Here is a 21749-nt window from a genome sequence, read left to right as displayed (position 1 = left end):
TGAAATGCAGCACTAATGACATCACAATGGTCCATAAGTGACAGGCTGCACGTATGACTTCACAATGGCCCACAAGTGAAATGCAGCACTAATGACATCACAATGGTCCATAAGCAACAGGCTGCACTTATGATATCACAACGGCTCATAAGTGACAACCTGCCTTCATGACCTCACAATGGCCCACAAGTGAAATGCAGCACTTATGACATCACAATGGTCCATAAATGACAGGCTGCATTTATGAAATCACAGTGGCCCATAAGTGACAGGCAAACCTGGAAGATGTTATTGATTGGCAGTTCTGCTCTACAGAAATTTCTCAAAAACTTTCAGCACTCTAACAACATCCACATAAACTGTCTCATTTTGGCATTTTTGTTGAGAATTTTTGGTGATGCAACACAATGTGATGGAAAATAAAAACAAAAATAGAAAGTTGTTCACAAAAACGCATTGTGCTCTGACACTCATGGCTGGTGTAGACAGCTTTGCTGATTATACTGGAAGTGTTTTAGTTTTATCACCGGCGCTTGCATGCGTCGCTTGCTGTTAGGGCGAGGTGTTAGTCATAGACTACATTTATGACATCGCAAGCCACGTTAGAATGTGTGGCAGTTAGAATTTGAATCACACTTAATATTTCACCATATAAGTGAATGGAAAAATATCTGTTTTAGACCTTAATTCTTCATATTCTCAGTGCTGTGCAAAACGAAGAAAACCAGATGTTCACTCTCGCTCCATTAGACGTTTTCAGTAACCTGGTTACTGTAGCAGTCAGCAGCACTGGGCCAATAGGTTTGATGAGTTTTGCAAGGGTGTGTAATATGAGACCAAGTTGCAGCACAGTATAGTAAAGCTGTGGATGTGAGCTTTATTTACACCGATCAGGCATAACATTATGACTTTGTTAGCCCCCTTTTACCCTGTTCTTCGGTGGTCAGGGCCTCTAGCAGGACCTCCGGCAGCTCAAAACACCCGCAGCACTGCTGTGTCTACTCCACTCGTACCAGCATAACACACACTAACACACCACCACCATGTCAGTGTTACTGCAGTCGAATGATCTACCACCCAAATAGTACCTGCTCTGTGAGGGTCCATGGGGGTCCTGACCACTGAAGAACAGGGTAAAAGGGGGCTAACAAGGTATGCAGAGAAACAGATGGACTACAGTCTGTAATTGTAGAACTACAAAGTGCACCTATATAGTAAGTGGAGCTGATGAAATGGACAATGAGCGTAGAAACAAGGAGGTGGTCATGATGTTATGCCTGATCGGTGTATATGCACAATCATACCGTAGTCTGCTAACAAAAGTGTGTATATTTTTGTGTTATTATCACCCCTCCTTACTTTTATTACCCCTTTTCTACCATCCTTAACTTACCATCTTCTCCAGATCTGTCTGCCTCGTTTCCACACTTTTAGTGCCTCAATCTTTGTTGTCTGTATTATTTCCTCCATTTAACAGACCATGCTTAATCTCTGTGTGCCTTACTGTTACTGTCTTCTCTACCTCCTCCTTCTCCTCACTTTTATAGCCTCCACCCCGATCCATTAAAGGCCTTTCTCCTTCCTCCTTCTGTACAGAATCCCTTTGGTCTTCAGGGATGCTGCTTAAGCTGCATAAAAGCAAGTCCTCTCTTCCAATTTAGGTCAGCTCTCTGACCTACTTAAGGCCTGCTGATAGCATTCGGCAATGCTAACTAGACCTACTTTTTCCTGCGCTCCACGCAGCCGGGGAGAGCGTTTCATATACACTGCCACAGACCTTCCAGCATCAAACACGTGAAGGCAGGGGAGGGGAACGGGTGGCTTTTATGCAACTCGCAGGCCAAATACAGGTCATTTGTTAATGAATGATGGTGCGGGTCAGTGCATTAGGCCAGGAGTGGGTGATGTGGCGAAAATGTAATCAGTCATCTTCATGATATGCAATGATAAAATTGCATGGTCAAATTACATGCTTTGCTGATTTTCTCAGTGAATAGAAGTTACCACATCCTGTACAAAGAAACCCATTTAAATATGGCATTTATCTGCAAATTTTAGTGCACAATTTCTATTTATTTGCTGAGTTTAACATGGTAGGACACAAATTAACAACATTAATTAATTCAGCAAATAAACAGCAATTGTGCATTAAAATGTGCAGAAGTGTGTTCTCTGTAGAGGATATGTTCACTTATTTACACTCAGAAACTCAACACAACATGTAATTTGACCACGGGTACCCAAACTTTTGCATTCGTCTGTGAATATTGAGATATTTTCTTGTTTTAGTTGTTAACAGTGCACTTAAAAAATGCTAAAAAATATTTGCTAAATACAGCGATTATTATTTTTTTAAATTCACTATATTAAATTATATAAAAAAATATATAAAAAATCAAACAAATGCTAAAAAAATAAAAATGAAATAATGGCACAATGGGCTAAAACACACGCAGTTCTGACACTGTATTACTACGGGTTGTTATTTGCGGGCTCTCAACAATTTGTCTAAAACCGTATCAGATTATTTTTTATATTTTGATTTGGTGATAATCTTTGGACAAAAACCCACACACTTGTCTAACTGTAAAAGAATGAAGAATTTCAACCCAACAATTGCTACAGGGCAAACTGGATTTGTTTCTTAAATCTGATTTTTAGACCGATTGTCCATGCTGCTAGTTTCAAGTGACCAATTTGCAGTCAGACTGTATTCGTATTTGCTTGCATAGCCACATTGGTTGTCATGGTAACATAGCAGACATGGGAATGACATGCCCCTGCATACCACCCCTGTGTCTGCTTCGTTGCCATGACAACCAATGTGGTGATGCAGACAAATACGATAAAACCATATGAAGTCTATGGACAAAAATAAATAATAATAATAAAAAAAAAAAAATTACACACGAAAACCACATGAAATCTAATCTGACCAGTCAAACTGAGCAGTATTTTCAGAAATACGACAGCCAACCTACAAATGTGGCTTGAATCCAATTGGAAAAAGGCAGATTTCTTGTGGCTTTTTACATTCAGACTTTAGACTAAAGAAAAAGTGTCTTGCTCAAATCGGATATGCAGAAAAGCAGATTTGAGCTGCCTGTCTGATCAAGGAATAAGGCAGTAAACAACATCGTATAGCCTGTCTGACACTTGTCTTGGGACAAGTTACAGTTTGAGCCAGCTAATAGCCTAACTGGTTCCTCCAGTAATATTGAGAGACAGGCTTCAGTGTTTTACTGAAGAAATCAAGGTAAAACTGCAACACGAAAAAATAAAGAATGTTGCTTTAATGGCTGTTTAAGAGCTTCACATGTTTGTCTTTACCCTAAACTTGCCATAAACAGTGTTAAACCCAATGTAGGAAAGTGATGGCGCTAACATAATGTTAAAAACTACATAGGGGTGCTAATGCTAAATTAGCATTATCGCCATGATGTTTTTGACCCCACGTACAGTATGTCTGTGGTTAGATTATCTGAATAAAGTAGAAATGTAATTCTAATTCTATTTTAGTGTTGCCCTATTGACTTCAAAACATTTCAATTAAAGTCATTTTCATCAGTATCACTGATAAAATGATACTTTTTCAACAAACCCCAGTAATTTTGTTGATAAGTTTATCATTGTCTATGTACTGCCTTTACACTGTCTATACAATCAGTACTTTTTATGAACATAAATGCTGACATTACCTGAGATTTGCTACAGAAGGTCTATTGTGATGTACTTTATCCCGATAATGGTAACATATTGTCGTATCACCCACCCCTATGTTTGTCCACTGTGTGGCACCCCGAGGCTACGCGGAAGAGCCCCTGACTGAGAGACGCTGGGAACGTTCTTGATTAGCACTCTCACAGATGGACTGGTGGAAGAGCTGTGGACGTATCCGGAGGAGTAAGACCAACTGTTCAGTGCTGAAACAAATGTTCAGCCTGGGAAAACGCCTCATTTCACCAAGTGACGGCAATTACAGCGCGCGCTGCCAAGATGATATAATCTCAAGACACTACATGGCTTGAAACTTCAACTCTTTCTTGATGACAATCTTTTCGCTTTTAAAGTAATAGTTCAGTGAAAAAAATCGAATTGTCCCAGTTTTCCACCCCAATGTAGTCAATCAGCCGGGATATAGTTCAGTTTAGAACTGGAGCTACGAGGTGTAGAATGTTTAGACCCCTGTTCCTTCATCAGAACCAGGGCCAGGAGGCCAGCCTTGAGTCTGTAGCGTTGATCGTTATGTCTTTGTTGTGCGCACGGTTCACAGACACCATGCTGACTCGCTCGACTTCGAAAATGGCCATGTTTATATAGGCCCCGGCACATAGCTGCTCCTGGACTATTGCCAAATTAGGTACAGAAGCAACGGCTGTTCTTAATTTGCACATAGACAGCCAGGAATAACTGTTCATAATGTCCTCCCAGGTACGGCTCACACAGATCACATGCATATCATAAGACACAATACTCAACATAATATTACACTTAAAGCATATAATACAGCAGATCCTTCAGAGGCTAACATTGCTAACAATCACTGGAACTCAATAGTCACCTAAATAGCCCAAATGTATTTTTTCTATAAAAATATGTTCCCTAAACTTTTCTCAACCCAGCTCAATCCAGAAGGTCTTTTAGGACCAGGTCTTCATTAAGGTCATGCAGACTTGCTGATGACTTGCTTACTTGCTATAAAAATGAGCAAAGCATAATGGTCAGTGCAGTTTTGTCCATTTTTTATAGTTCACTATGAGTCATACGGGGTCCTAAACCACATCAGAAAGATGTTGTTCTTGCGATGTACTTTTACAGAAACAGTTTGGGCTATTTGGGTGACTACTGAGTTCTATTGTTTGTTGGCAATGTTAGCATCACTGCTCCAGTTCCGAGCGAACGAAGCAAAATTTGGACTAAAAACATGTCTCGGCTGATCGACTACATCTGGGCTTAGTGAGAAAAAAGTGTAAATTAGATTTTGTGTCAAACCATTCATTCATTTTTTAAAAAATATGAAAACAGTTTAGAGTTTTTTGTAGTAATTATTGTGTGTTCACTTAAAAGCAGGTACAGAAAACAAACACAAACACAGTTGCGTTACCATCTGTATCTGTTATTCTATAAGAACCTATGACAAAATGGTAAAAATTCAACAAATCGGCTTAACCTTGATACCAAACATTTATTTTAATATGTATAAGACATATCATCCCCAGTCAAAACACAAAGCAAAGCCCAGTGGGGCTGTAATGTCCAGATATGTGTTCTAAAAGTTCACTCTGAAAAGCCATTTCTCACATTTTCAACCTCGTTATTTCAGAGAAAGTATGAAAAGTATTTCTTTATGGCACTCAAATGAACGTCCACCCTGTTATCTTTCTCCAAACAAATGCTCATATGAACGTTCGACACTTTATCCAAATGTGACGTCTGTCTAATGTACACTACCACATGAGTTCTCTGGCAAAGTTACAAATATCTATATACAGTGGTACAAAGATCCAGCGGTTACTCATTTGTTTGGACAGAACGCACGGTAGAGCATAAATCAAGGTACCATTACCATTAAAAGGCATCATTTACAAAACCAAACCAAACCAAACTAAAAAAAAAGAGGAGTCAGAGTACATACAGTATCAAATGACCATGCAGCTATAAGATCAGTTTAAAGTCATAATGTAAGGTACATTTATACTGTACAGTCATTTATAAAACTCTACAATTAAACGCCTCACTTCTGATATATTCTTTCAAGACGTACACTCCATCCAAAATATGTATATGTTTATCAACGTTATCTAATTCTGAATGAAACAAAATAAATACATACATAAATAAAATGACCTAAATCAATAAGTTCATATAAATGATTCTGTACATTGACTAAATTCAAATCTCACCATGTTGAAGATATCGGGTTTTTAATAATACATTCTTTTTTGGCATTTTTTTTATTTTTGTAAAAGATAAATCATGGCATTAGCAAGGATGTGGTAAGGTTACAAACGCACAGTTTCAGCAGACTCTTTCCTCTCGTGATCTCTCTTGCTAAAAAATGACCAAAGGTCAGCTTTGCCCGTGGCCTTTTTCTTGCTTGTACATTTTCCGTGACATGGTCAAAGTGAATTACTTCAACCAATCACATGCCTTTTTCTGCAGAAAAAAATATTGTGTTTAAAATCCGAGGAAATCAGGCCAAGTCTAGCATCTCCAGTACTGTGCAAAAGTCATAGACCAGCCTTCATTTACTGAATTTCCAGTCAATATTAATGGTCATTAACTAGTTATTCATTTTCATCGTTCTTTATTGCAGCTTTTATTCTTTTCAAGAGACTCAGTTTCAGTTTCTCAAAGAAATCTGCAGACACACCTCCAAAGCTCAGTCTTCGAAGTTGGTTCATCATTTTCTGAAGTAATCAAACCCATTCAGTGATGCTGAGGTCTGGACTCTGGGGTGGTCAGTCCATCGTTCAGCTTCTTCGTTTGATGTGTCCGTCTCCTTTTCTCAGTGAGGTTCTTCTTGACAGCTACACATCCTTTCAGACCCACAGCGCTGAGTCGTCTTCTCACAGTGGAAGGATGGACAGAAACACCTGTGGATGTTTTCAGATCTGAAGCAGCTTGATTTTCTCCTCTCTCTCAGAGATGAAAGCTTTAAGTGCTGTTTATCTGATGGGGGCAGTTTTGGGGTCTACCAGCTCTTCCAGGTGGTTGTTAGGAGTCACATTTTCTCTGTAGCTTTCAACTGTTTCTTAAACTCCAGTTTTTAGCTTATAATCTCTGAAATATCTTCGGAAAATGAATAACTTGTACTTAATGGCTGCTTTGATTGGGAATTAAATGAAAGGTGGCTTCTGAGTTTCACACAACACTGCAAGCTTTTCCGCAAGATCATGTCCGTCACTCAGTTACGCCATTGACAGCGCTGTGATGCACCTGAAGGAAAGTTTCAATGTGTCTGTTGATTTTGCACCATATTAAGAAGTCACTGTACTATATTTGCACAATTACTGTAATCTACAGGCAAGAAATCAGTAACTCACTCTAAATCTCTCTGAGGCACTCTATGAATGACAGTTATTAGCAGAATATTCCTGTGATGTGAAAAAGACTAAACTGAAACCAACGTGCTGTAAATGGCCAGTGATTCTTCTGGAGAATCTGTGCAGAATGCAGCGTTGGGAGAGTGACTCATTTTCCTATGAGCCCTCCCAGACATGTGGAGGAGGAGGAGAGGAAAACAGATTCAACAGTAACATCACTGTAGCTGTTCAGCCCAACAACAAGCGCATGAGAACACAATTTACAACCTTAAACCACAGGGATGAACAAGCCTACAGAAAGCAAAGCAGAATTCAGCCAAAATAATACATACAGTGCCGTGAAAAAGTATTCGCCCCTCACCTGATTTCTTCTATTTTTGCAAATTTATCACACTTAAATGTTTCAGATCATTCAACTCATTTTAATTTAAGATAAAGACAATGCGAGTAAACACAACACGCAGCTTTTAAACGATCGTTCCATTTACTGAAGATAAAGATTTATTTAAAACCTATATCACCCATGTGAAAAAGTAATTGTCCCCGAGCCTCAGCGATGGCTTTGTAACCCTTTCCAGACTGGTAGATTTCAGTGACTCTGTGGAATCATTTGCTGCTTTTTGAGAACTTCTATCCACTTCACATGGCCAGACAGGTTCTATCTGAGAGATGTTTAGCTTCAATAGGCCAGTAATCATGCCTGGGTGTGGCTAGTGAAACTGAACCCAATAGTCCACTTGGTTAACTGGTTGATTTAGTAGCTAAGGGTGCAGTTACTTTTTCACGTAGGGCCAAGTGAGGCTGAACAGCATTTTTATGCTTTTGAAAACAGCATTTTGCGTTTACTCAGATTATCACTGAGTGTGTTTACGTGCACTTAATAATCTGATAACTGCAGAAAACCTATTTTTGTCAGTAATCCGATCAACATGTTTACATGCTCTTGAGTAATCAGACAATGGGAAACTCGGGGTCTACATGAGTCAGGCAGTGAACAGATTTCTGCTTTGCAACCAGCCAATAAACTCACAGAAGAAGACATGACGTTAACATAATGTCAAACTCAAACTTCATTCCGTGGCTTTTTTAAACATCACACTAATTTTCTTGAAAATATGAAGATGAAGAATATTTACATCTTTCATTTTGTCAAGCATGTAGTCGGTTTTAGCGTCTCAAAGCAACGCTGCTCGCTTACTTCAGGTACAGCAGTCTGTTTTCGCACATGCACAGACTGAGAAATCCGAAAGAAATCAGAGTAAGAGTTCACATGCACTGAGAAATCTGATTACTGAGCTAAAATCCAGCTCTCTTTATCAGATTTCTTAATCTGATTTCTAAACCTTACTCCAATCTAAGAAATCAGAGTGTGCTGTTCACATGACCATTTGAATAATCAGATAATTGCAGAAATCTGATTGTGATCTGATTTCTGAGTGCATGTAAACACACTCACTGTCTAATCTTAAAAGTAGTTTGATGATCGGAAACATTCAAGTGTGACAAATATGCAAAGAATAGAAGAAATTGGGAAGGGGCAAATAATATTTTTCCCAGCACTGAGAGATAAGATGAATAAAATGAATGATGGTACAGTATGTGAATCTACTGTTTACTGTTTAAAAGGCAGGTAATGTGAGGCGTGTCTGAATCTTCTCTTGCGTTTTGACGCCCAGCTTAAGGCAAAATCTTTTCTATAAATTCATTGTCTCAAAGCCATCAAAGAGCACTTTCTACTAGCTAAATAACTATAACTCATTTATTCCATTTTTCACCTCATACAGTGCGTATGGGCTACTAAAATAAGCGCCCCCTCTCTGTGCCATATCATTTGGTAAATCCACTATATAAGTTGACTCTCTGTAAACATCTACAGTTATGTTCCCTACTGTTCTAAAAGCGACAGGTCTGAAGTACGTGGCTAACACTTTACTGCAGGGCAGAGTTCAGAAGGCTTCATGACACCTACATAAGCATTCATGACAAGCGACGTAGACCCAGTGCCAGTCTACCTAATAAGCAACATAAGCAGCTGCTTAGGGTGGCGTGGCCTCCAAGGAGCCCCCCCACCATTTCTGTGTTATCACTGCACCGTTATGCTGTCTGAGATGCTCGAGTGAGAGGAAAAAGCGGCTAGTTAATCATGATTTGAAAAGAACGTATGCATCTGAAGCCAAAAAACAAATAAAGGAAAGGAAGCTAAGGAGAAAAAGTTTTTGTTTTTTTGTGTTAACATTATGCCTTTTATTTTGGCTTATATTTGGACAAGAAGAAGTAGCGGGTCTGGGGTCTGTCTAACGAAGCAGGTTCGACTTAGCCTGTCTGACTGTGTTTCAATTTCACTAAACCAACAAACACAGATGAGGTTAACTCAAGTAATAACAGTTGTTCACAACTTTCTCTGTTAATCCAGGTTTAGATGCTCAGACTGTGATTAATCCTTGGGCCAGTGAAAGCACAACGTTTATGATACCTACTTACCTGCCTTATTACCCCACTTATCGGACCGTCACCTCACTGATCCCTTTCTCTGCCACTGTACACCCTTTAACTGCTGCTGCACTCAGCACTTTAACTTTAGTGAGTGATGGCAGGAAAGCATGTTTTATTTTATTTTGTTATTTTTTATATTTCTTTTGTTTTATTCACAACATGTAATTGTCTGTCTGGTACTGGGCACTGTGAGCTCCTGTAACCAAAACCAAATTCCATGTATGCGTAAGCATACCTGGCCAATAAACCTTGATTCTGATTCTGATAAACAGCTTATCATATGACATAAGGAGGAATCACTAATGAAGTTAAAAGAAATTCGACCTCCTAAATATAGAAAATAGCACATTTATAACTAAAAAGCAATGCTGCCACCAAGGCAAGATTGGTGTGATAGGTCAGATGTTTACCTGGATCACGAATGCAGAGATAGTTATCTGTAATTCAAACTTCTTAGAACCCAAAACGAGCATTGAATCATCAATAATACACAAATTAGCGAGTTATAAATGTACATAATTCAGACAGGCTGTGGTAGTTATTTGTATTAGTTAGCCCTTAACTCCTTTAAACCCCAGGCTTGTTACATACTAAGGCTTATTATTTAGTAACTACAGGGACTTTAGTGCAAACTGGCTGAGCTATTCTTAGGTTATAGAGGTGTGTAATAAAATGCTGGGCTCTGGCTATTTAAGGGATTAACTGCCTTTAACAATCAGCTAACAAGCTGGAGGCCCACCCAAAAAATCCTGTTTAGGGCCCCCAAATGGCCAGAAACAGCCCTCCATAGACCTACATGAACACACATAAAGACTTACTCCATGCTATGTGTCATAAAGGTTACATTTGCTATGTTGCTATTTTGCTATATGAACCTGAAAACAATGTGAAAACAAAGAAAAGCAGCCTCCATGACAGATGAAGCCTGTAGAATAAGCCTTTATAAATGTTTAGTAACGCTTTACAGGAACTGCATATACATGAAGCAATCATGGCATATTCATAAACTGCGGTTTATGCAGTATGATTGCATTACAGTTACATAATCATTTTTGAAATATCTGTTAAACACATTTGTTAATGACTATTGAGCATATAATGTAATGAACTGAAAGCACACTCAGTGATGTTTAGTGTACACCTCATGATATTTTCATTATGGATATCTTTTAATAGGGTATCTTTTGAACATAATGTGTTTGACAAATTTGTTCCCTGGAAATATATTACAGCAATAAGTCATGAGGGGCAGTGTGTTACAGCAATTTTAGCCCAGGTAAGGGTGCTCTTAGGCACGATGCCAAGTGGAGGCCAACATAAAATCTGATGAAGTACTCAATTTTTCAGAAAATAATTGAAGTTGTTATTAATGATAATCAACAAGTATTCCTCCAAGAATCGTAGATCCTTAGTTCCTAGAGTATGTTATCATCGCCAAGCATCCATGGACCGCTGAATGAGGAAATTGTTTGGTCGCCCATCGCTGTATTACTGTCATTTCATTAACGTATGATAACACAGCACTGTTCAATGCAAAAACCTTCGATTTATAAGTACTTTTTGGTCACCAAATTACCACCTCGAGTCTTATTTAGCAGCAATCCGGCGGTGCCCCTCTTCTCACGCTGGGGTGAGTCTCAAATTGCTCCCTGCTCCCTATGTAGTGCACTACGTAAGAATTTAAATACTGGATCCTGCAGCCCAACAGAGCAAAATACAGCTAAGAAACAGTCATCTGGGATTCAGCAGCATCCATACTTGACAAGTGATGCAGTATTTGGCTGTAGAGGCTGGAATTTCTAAACTTTCACAGCTAGAACATTATTTAGGCGGTATGGTGCCGTTTGGGATTCAGCCTGGGTTTGACACTACCTCTGACTGAAACACAGGCATTGAGGAGTGTAAGTCATTCAAATGACATATTGACTTATATACTGCCATTTTACAGTGAATCATACTGTAAGTGCTTTAATTCAAGCCTAGACTGTTTGCTATATTTTAGCCTGTTAGCTAGCTGACCAGCCTAGTTCTAGTTTAGAAAACAAGCAGTCAGCCCCTCAGTTCTAACAAAAAACGGGTTCTTCATCAGTACACTCGGTGGTCCATGCAAGCAGCATGAGAGTCAAAGATTAATCTATTAACAGCACAAGGATGTGGCGCAGTGATACACAGTCCGGTTGCTGTGAGGTGGCCATAGGTGTGTATATTGTGTATTTTTCAACGACTTCAAATGCAGCTCAGCCAATCAGATTTTAGGACCGGAACTATCCGTTTCATAATTATGATCATATCATCACGTATACACTAAGCATCAATTATTGTTTTCACTCCATTGCATTATTTATTCGTCACTCATTAATGGTGTTTCAAAATGATTATGTAACTGTAAAGGCACGTTACTGCACTGTTCATGAACATACCAGCTTCATGTACATGCTCGTGTTTATGAAGGTTTAAGTCAGTTGTCATGCCATGCTTATGTAGGTGTCATGTAGCCTTATGAACACTGCCCTGTGGTCGTGTTACCAGTACTTGCAATTCTGTAAAGATAATTATTAATCATTAGCAGTTATTTTATAATGAGGCTGAATAATATGATCCATTACAAATATTTACATAGAAAAAAATATATAGGTATTTTCACACTGGAATATGGTATGAAACTAGTTCTCAAAAGCACCCACATGTTGTTGTCTGAGGCAACACATATGTTCATTAAGGACAATGAGAGTTTAAAAAAAAACACTGTCTAGGTAGCATCGACACTAAAGTCTCTTCATGTATGATAGGAGTGATTATAAAACTGAAAACTCAATACAGTCGAATAAGTCAAATCACAAAACCACCATGACCAAGGAGCCTCGGGGGGGAAAAAGAAAAGGGTTTTTGTGCTTTCTCAATGTCACAGTCTGGCAAAAAACAGGGAAAATGCGCAACGCTGCCTTACATGGGTCAGAGGGAGCCAGCTGGCCGTCAGAATGGGGGGCAATGGAGATATCCAGTATTAGCTCCCATCTGTCCCTATAGAGAACTGTGAGTAATAGAGCAAGGCCACTCCGGGAACAGAAAATATGGGAAAAGAAGAGGAAGATGAGTCCGAGCTCACTCTTTGAAGGTCACAGTGGGAGGGGGCGTGGGAGAGGGTTTGAAAAAGTGCGGCAGGTTCCTGGTGTTGTCCGGGCTGGGGCCTCTGTCTGGTAGCAGGACCACGTTGACGCTGACGTTGTTTTTGCGGCGCTGGAGGGTGGAGTCTCGGCTGGAGGCGATCGACAGCGTCTCGGAGGCGGCCTCGCTGCTCGTCTCCACAGGCGTCACTCGGATGGTGGTGATGCCCTGCTGGTGGGGGTGGGGGGGATGGTGGTGGTGGTGGAAGTGAGGATGGTGATGAGGAGGGGGCATGCTCATGTCCGGCAGGCTGCGTTGGCCGTCGATTGAGCCGTAGCCGTCTTTGAGGGAGTCGCAGCTTTCTGAGTCCCGGTTGAGGTCGTTAAGCTCGAAGGACTGGCGCACGCTGCCTCGCTCTTGGGGTGGCTTCCACCTCCAGGAGCCTCCGCCGTCCACTTTACAATAGGTTTGTCTTCTGGGTGTGCTTCCACATGCACAACGGCTGCATTGGGCTCCTGGTCCATCAGGGCCTTGTAGCGGATGGATCCGGTGCAGCTAAGTGCGCTGCTTTCACTCTTTGGGCTTCCGTGCAGCATTCCCTGCTGCTTGGACATTGCAATCACCTGCATAATGCGCGGCTGGCTGTTAGTCCTGCAGACGGTACTCTTTTCCGCCACTTTCATCCATTTTGATCGGGCCGCATTTCGTCCCCCTCCTCCGCCATCGCTAGCCTCTCCGCTGTCCTCTTGCGGAGAAGAGCAGGCATTTTCTTGCGTCTCCTCTGGGATGTGCACCAGCTGAGAGGAGCCCGGCCGCGACTGGATGGACACTCTGGCTCCGCCCACTAACCCTCCAACTCCGTTATGGTTGTGATTGGCCAGTGGCACAGAGCTAGCCGCCAGCTTCATGTACTGGCTGGCTTGGGGGCCGATGTCCATGCCCATGGCGGCTGGCTCAGAGCTGCAGCGGAGCTCCATGGAGCGTTGGGGTGAACGGCTTGGATCGACCTCCACCTCCATGGCCTGCAGAGAGAGCTTGCGGTTCTCGTTCTTGCTCTTCCACTGCGAGAGCAGCTGCTTGGAACGCGTGGAGTCCATGGAGGCATGGATGGAGGCGTGCCGCCGGGGGACGGGCTCCTCTACAGCTGTGGGGAAGGGCTACATGACACGAGAAACAAAATATCAGACAGGATTTATATTGCAAAAAATGATCTTACTCTTATTAATTCAGGAGATGATCCTATTCAAAATGTGCCAAACTGGAAGCCAAGCTAATACAAAGTAGCCAGACAATCTGTTCACGTTTTAACAAGGATTATTATGCAGGAATTTTCAAAATTACTGCATAACTAAACTGCTGAAATGTAAACAGTCATTCAAAGTGGCTTGACATGAAATGGTACATCGTAGTCTTCTTTGGGTACTCTTTTCTTTTCACCTTACAGTGCTCTGTGTGTACCTCTCCACCACGAATGGATCTTAAAAATACATTTTGGGCCGAAATCTCATCTCAACACTATCATAAAAGAATGTTTCAGGCATCAGGCACCGCATTCGCTACCATTTTGTGTAATAATTTTCTGTGATGGAGCTTTTACAGCTTTTTGCAAAACATTGAGATGTCTGTTTTTTTATTGTAGCGATCCGCTACTGGCTGGCACTGGCTCCAATAAGCTTGGGAGGCGTGGCCATGTATTAAAGATCATGGGAGATGCACACCCCCCAACAAAGGCACTATTTATGTAGTTTATGTCACTGTTTGTTAGTTGAAAGTTCGTGATATGTGTTATTTGTCATGTTCTGTGTTGGGGTGTGGAGGGGGGGGTCACTAGTAGCGTGACGCCAGTGGTTAGTTGTGACCTCTCCTTCAAGTTTGATTCTTGTTATGTGCCTTTACTGTTGGTGTGTCATTAAAAAGGACTTTCTGGTAGCAGATCATGGCCACCCACGTTTCTTCTTTTCTGCCAACATCACATTGTGGTCAGGAGCGGGATAGCACCCCCCAGCAGTCTGGGGAGAAATGATGCTTCAAGAACCTTGAGTGAGTGACGTGAGAGGCAGAACCCGGTGAAAGTCTGTGACGTTGGAGACAATGTTGAGAGGCTCCGTGGTGAGGCTTGGCGACGAGGCCAGTGTAGCAAGGCTGGAGCCAGCGCAAACAGACTCAGTGGTGAGGTGGACATAGCAGCGTTGAGTGCGGGAAGGCCTAGCAGCGTGGTCAGAGTGGCGAGGCATGATGGTGGTGGCGGCAAGAGAGGGGCCGGTGAAAGTGCAAGCAGAACCGTCAAAGACTTCAGCACCCAGCTCAAAGGTGACCATCGTCCAGCTCATGTCAGTCACCAGTGGTGGAGGCAGAGCCGCAGCCATGGGTGCCCCACGGTTTTGTGTTTGCTGGGGTTGTGAGCTTGGCTTGAGCTGGTAGGTGACCAGCGACCAGCTGACCTTTGAAGGGGGGGGCTATGTAGCTACGAGACTAGCTCCGCATAGAGAATATTTATGCTGTTTTTGTTGTTGTAAGTTAGTTAAGAGTATATAAAATGTGGTATTTGTGATGTTCTGTGATGGAGTGTGTGGGTGTTTGTGTGTGGGGGTGGGGGGTCACCAGTGGTGACAATTCTGCCACGGTAAGTTTCTTCAAATTGGAGCATTTCAGATCAAACCACACCATATGACTTTGTCACATTAACAATGCAATTATATGGTAATTATATGGAAATGAAAATTGAGAAATCATTAGAATTCCTCTTTAAAGTCCCTACTATTTCAAAAAGCAGTATTAAGCGAACTGTTACCACACAATATGTTTGCTTACTGTTGAGTGGACGCGGGGCAGTGTGTTGCTGAAGGTCACCAGGCTCTCCTTGCAGATCGGGCTGGGGGGTGTTATACACTCCACCTCGGTGCTGGCCCTCTTCAGGCTGGTAAGGGAGTCACTGTGCCGCTGCGGCCCGCGCAGCAAGATGCTCTCGGAGCGGGCTGACGTGGGCCGCTCCCTCACGCTCAGGCTTTTGGGCTGCAGGAAGCGCGGATGGTCCGTGGTGAGGTTAGGCAGTTGCCGCAGGGGTTCCCGGAGGGCCGGAGGGGGCATGACAGGCTGCGGTTGGGCAGGGAGCTGCATGGGTGGAGGCTGAGGCTGGTGAGGCTGTGGAGGGCGCAGGTGAGGGAGGGGGTGATGGTGATGATGCTGGCGGAGAGACGTGTCTTCACTGGGTTTAAAATTCCCCACTGCGTATAGACCCTGCAGCACAAACACAAAGTCATCATCATTACTCTACATCCAGTCCCAGCTCTGGGCACGCTCAGCACTGTTCCCCTAATCTAATACATGTAATTTCACTCACCAGCTAATTATTAAGCCCTCCATGAGCTCAGTCAGGTATATTAGAGCAGGGAATACACAACAATGTGCAAAGCATGAGGTCCCCAAGACAAGGATTGGGAACCACTGTCTGAAGCAGAATTACAAAGTGATAAAGGCCATTCCAGCCTAAAACTAGCATTTAAAGTTATTTGTCACCTTAGGCATCGTGACCTTCAGACTCATCGGTTTGACAGAATTCATGATTTTATATTGTACATACATACATACATCATCTAAACCGCTTATCCTTCTGGGTTGCGCTGGGGTGCTGGAGCCTATCCCAGCTGTCATTGGGAGGAAGGCAGGATACACCCTGGACAGGTCGCCAGTCCATCACAGGGCACAGGGATTTTATATTGTTTTCAATATAATTGTTTTTCCTTATCAGCGTTCTTTCACTATTATATTATTGTTCACTATTATCAGCATACATTACGCAAATACATCATACAACCATTGGCAATCCCTGTGGTGGCAACCGATCCTGACTGCCAACCTACACCGATCAGGCATAACATTATGACCACCTCCTTGCTTTTACGCTCATTGTCCATTTTATGGAGGATCATTTTATGGTCGATCATTCTCAGCACTGCAGTAACACTGACGTGGGGGTCGTGTGTTAGTGTATGTTGTGCTGGTACGAGTGGATCAGACACAGCAGTGCTGCTGGAGTTTTTAAACACTGTGTCCACTCACTGTCCACTCTATTAGACACTCCTACCTTGTCAGTCCACCTTGTAGATGTAAAGTCAGAGACGATAGCTCATCTGCTGCTGCACAGTTTGTGTCGGTCATCCTCTAGTCCTTCATCAGTGGTCACAGGACGCTGTTGGCTGGATATTTTTGGTTGGTGGACTATTCTCAGTCCAGCAGTGACACTGCTGTGTCTGATCCACTCAGACCAGCACAACACACACTAACACACCACCACCATGTCAGTGTTACTGCAGTGCTGAGAATGATCCACCACCCAAATAGTACCTGCTCTGTGAGGGTCCATGGGGGTCCTGACCACTGAAGAACAGGGTAAAAGGGGGCTAACAAAGTATGCAGAGAAACAGATGGACTACAGTCTGTAACTGTAGAACTACAAGTGATTTAACCATTTGGCTGAAACAGCTGATTACAAAACATCAACACAGCTGATTACAAAACATCTGCACAGAACTGCTCAAAAATTGTAAAAAATACTTCAAATGTGATGACTGTTCTTATCCCAGTAACTTTGTGAAGCACTAACGGCTACTGTCACAACAAACCTGCATCATCATAAGGAAATTTATTATAAAGAATTAAGTATATATAGAAAATAAACATAGACAAATAAAACACTGACAGCCTTACGGTGCACAAAACCATGCTTGCTGATGTAAGTAGTAAGCAGGTATTGATACTGTAAGGGGTCTTTACTTACTGTACACCCAGTCAGAGACATTATTTTAAACGGCTGTAGGACAGACCTCCTCATATTGTTACAATGTCTACTAGAGTCTACACAGTAATGCTCTCACTGTACTCACTTAAAGTCATGAAGGGTTTGATCTTAAGCTTGAATCAAACTAAGCTGTGTAGTGCTGTAGTCTGAAGCAGTGGGTGCACCCCTCCAAATAAACACACACACACACACATCCGACATGCATGTAAACAGTACATAAATAAATAAATAAATAAATAAATACAGAATAATAATAAGGAAATAATTACAGTATATTATTTATCATTTAATAACGTCTTGTTCATTGAATACTTGAAATACTGAATAAGACATCTAAAAATACCTTTTAGTGAATAATTTATTATTTATATTATTTGTAAGTCCACATTGTAGAAGTTTTATTATTGTATAAAATAACAAAAAACGATAATATGGTGAGTAATTTCAAAAATATATGCTGGTCTAAAGCTGGTCTTGTTCTGGTTTAGCTGATCACCCAGCATGGTCATGCTGGTTGACCAGTATATCAGCATCCAAGCATGACATTTGCTATGCAGGTCTATGCTGGTTTTTCAACAGGGATCTTGTAGCTATCAAAAGAAAACCCATGTGATTAGCTTTTGTAGTTCACCGTAAGGCTTTGTCTTCAGTTCATCAGCAGCTTTTCCGAATAAGGCTTGCTACTTTCCTTTCTTGTGCCTATTTACCATTCACCTAAGCATCAATGAGCATTTTAAGTGAGTATATGCAAACTGTGGTAGTTTCCTAGTGATATATGGTGTAGGCCTGAGTACCACGTAGACTACACCTCTGGTACAGAGGGTCTTTCAGGTTACCATGTGAGAACTACTCATTTATGGCTTTATGAAGAATGTGCAGTGAATCTACGGTGAGTCAGTGAGCAATAAATCCATCCATGCTCGCTGCTGTAAACTGGCTCATAGCAAAGGCCAAAAAAGCAGGACAATATGCACTCTTTTCCTAAACTTGGAGGAGAGTTATAAGATCAGGTTTACTTAGATCAGCATGTTGGAGATCAGAGAGCAGCAGCAGGGCCCAGGGAACAGCTCCACCAGGCAGAGCGAGAAAACTCACGGAGGAGTGCGTGGGAGGACGGCAGGAAAACAGCCACGCGGGATTTGCATAGAGGCTATTTATAACCCATTAAACACAGCATTGTCTCATCACTCTGCACAGAACCTCCCCAGATCCTCCTCACTAACTCAGGGCTCAGCAGAAACACACTCAGCTATGACGGACACAGGAGACCATCTGAGAGTCCAGTGGTGCTCTTCAGCAGGATTTTATAAATATATTTTATATTTATCAGACATAATGAGCTTAATCTGAATATGTGGTGCTTTTCCTCTCACTTCATTAGGCAGACGTGAGGTGGATTTTGGTGGAGAGACTCCACAGATATAGAGAACGAGAAATGAGAGCAGAGAGAGAGAGAGAGCGAGAGAGAGAGAGAAAGACAGAAAGAGCTTAAAGCGAAATTTCATGGATTTTTCAAAAGTGCTGCATAATTAAGCTGTTAATATGTAAACAAAGTCATTCAGAGTGGTTTGATGTGAAATGCTCCATTTTAGAGAAACGTACAGACTTAAAACTGTTCATAGTGGTGGTGATAGGAACCAGACGTCGGAAGAGTTTAATGCCCCACTCACAGAAAGTTATAACATGAATGGTTATAAATACGACGCCTGATATCTCACACATTGTTTTACACTACATTTGAGATGAGGATTTGCTATGAAAAATTAGATTCCTTAAAATCCATTCATTGTGAGGAGGTAGATGCAGGGCACTATGGCAAAATCTCCTAAGGAACCATATTTTTCAGATTTATCACTATTTTTTCATATTTAGGTTCACTGGTGGTTCTGGATAGTAAATAAAATGTCTATATTTGTGTTGTAGTAATTTTGACCCCTGGTTCCTATCACCACCACTGTAAAGATATGAGTCTCTAAATTAACCATTTTGCATCAAAATCACTCTGAATAACTTAGTTTACATCTCAATAATTAAATTATGCGCAAATTTTTAAAAACCTGGTGGAATTATCCTTTACAAGGAGACATTTACAGACATGTTGTAGATATAGATCAGATATTTATATTCATCAACACTACAGTGTTGTGGTAATGTGATATTGTGGTAACGAGTTAGCATAATTTCTGCATTTTCGACACATCTGCAACATACTACTATTACTACTACTAACAACAACAATAATAATAATAATAATAATAATAATAATAATATTTACATTATTAGGAGTAAGAATAGTGGTAATTATAGTAGTAATGTTATTGGGATCAGGAGGCCTAAACTAATACCCTTCTACCCTTAATGTCACTTACAAATCAAAAATTTTTAAATCCAAATATGAATAATTTTGGTTGTTGAACAGTACAAATGGAAAATCTGCACCTCCGATCCCCCTGAACTCACCAGGTAGATAGCGATTCCTCCCCCGATGAGAAATCCGCAGTAGACGTCGATGGCATGGTTTTTGAACTGGATAATGCGGGTCAGGCCACAGATGACGCCGCACATGATGAAGGAGAAGACCAGCAGGGGTTTAAGCAGCTTTGAGGAGTCAGTCAGTGTGGCGTTGAAATACATCTGAGGACAGAAAGCACCCCGCTGTACAGTTAGTGCCCTTACCCTTCCTCCAACACAACGTTCTTGATTGCTACTGTAGCAGATGCACACCATGTTTTCATCCTATATTCATCTGAATCTATCTATTAAATTCATCTTAATCATTTTCCCTAAACCTAAACCTAACACTCACTCTAAAGCCACAGTCGGCGCCAAGGGGTGATTTAATGGGCTTAACCATTAAAGAGCCCAGAGGCCCTGAGAAATTATTCTATACCAACTGGATCTACCCAGACTGATCACAGGCCTACCCAGTCAAATGAGGAAAGAATATTTTAATAAGCTGATTTTTTAACGATAATTAAATTTGATCTGTTTTCTGTGACTGCTGTTGTTGTATTATGGCCAATCAAATCATTACGCTCTCAGCCAAACTAAGACATCTTTTTGTCAGCCCTCCAATCACTGCACAGCACATTTGAAGCTCCAGTTGCAGTTAAAAGTGGGTATGATCAAAAGTGAGATTCTGTCCTATAGAGCATGACGTTATTTTACCTAGCCAAAAAAAGGCATTTTCAGTTTTCCACAAATTTGCGACTTACAATACTATTTTGGCTGAAATGGGCTTTGTGAAAATGTCAAAGCAAACATCGAATGTTACTTTAGTGCATCAAAGGTAAGACAGGAATGGACCATGAACATTTTTTAGACCATGAATGTTTTTGTCTTTGATTATTGGGATTAGTTTTACGTTAGGTTAGGTTAGACTTGTTTGGTGTGTTGTTTTTCCTCGTCTTTGCTCATCTCAGCTGCCAGTCACGTCATCTTCTTTGGGTTTGCCCACTGTGGCAGTGTGCGTTACCCCAGGATGATCAGGTTTAGGTTTTTCCGCACACTGTTACATCTCAACTGCCTGGTTTTAAGTTATCTGGGTAAGTGTGCTTGTGGTGAGCGAATGCATACTTTATAATGAAGCAGTGTTGGTTTTCTAAATATCAATTTGGTTAATTTAATGGATTTCTCAAGGGCTTTGTTAGCTAGCAGCTTTTCTGAGCTAAAAGGCTTGAGTGAGGCTGAAACTGGCTTCCTGTTTGCCAGCTTCTTATTCAAATTTTATGTATCAGCTTAAAAGGTGCACCAGTTACAGGCCCCTCAATGTAACTGTAGCACCATTTAAGATGAAACATGCATTTTGAAAAAGAACCCGGTGAAAAAGCAGCAAACTTTGGCTTCTCAGCGCAAATTTCAAATCTTGACCAACTATGGCTTTTAGAGGTTTGGTTCTGGGTTTAGCATTGAATGGCAGTGCTGGAAGTTGCTGACTGGTGGTGGCAGTGTGTGCATCTTCATTAAAAGCAGAAGTTTTAAGTTTTTGGATGCTGGGTGTAATTAGACCCACAGGGCCCATGACCGCCTGTAGCTCCGGGGGCCATGAGCAGTTCCTGGCAATGCTCATGGAACAAGAAGGAGTAGCATGCTTTAAGCATTTTAAACAGACGTTTAAGCTTCTGTTTATGTATTATATGCTATTGGTGTATAATGTTGATTAACACAGGGGGACCCTGATAGAAAAAAACAGCATAGGCCAGCATGGCTGGACACCAGCAAATCCAACATATGTTATATTTTTGGGTGCTGGATATGCTGGATGACCAGCTAAACCAGCAGCAGACCAGCATAAACCAGCTGGTCAC

General features: G+C 41.4%; 1 protein-coding gene across 1 annotated transcript in view; it reads right to left on the bottom strand.

Annotated features, from left to right (window-relative positions):
• Positions 1-12641: 12641 nt before the first annotated feature.
• The window catches only part of plppr4a (phospholipid phosphatase related 4a), a 47662-nt gene continuing 38554 nt past the window's right edge, over positions 12642-21749 (bottom strand). The window contains 4 exon segments of the mRNA XM_036556245.1: positions 12642-13099; positions 13102-13801; positions 15456-15881; positions 19903-20076. Of these exon segments, the coding sequence (XP_036412138.1) occupies positions 12642-13099; positions 13102-13801; positions 15456-15881; positions 19903-20076 (1758 nt within the window).

This window comes from Colossoma macropomum, unplaced genomic scaffold (assembly GCF_904425465.1).
Source record: "Colossoma macropomum unplaced genomic scaffold, Colossoma_macropomum, whole genome shotgun sequence".
In the NCBI taxonomy this organism is placed as follows: domain Eukaryota; kingdom Metazoa; phylum Chordata; class Actinopteri; order Characiformes; family Serrasalmidae; genus Colossoma; species Colossoma macropomum.
Note: the sequence above shows the minus strand (reverse complement) of the source record. Positions and strands in the feature narration are given on the sequence as shown.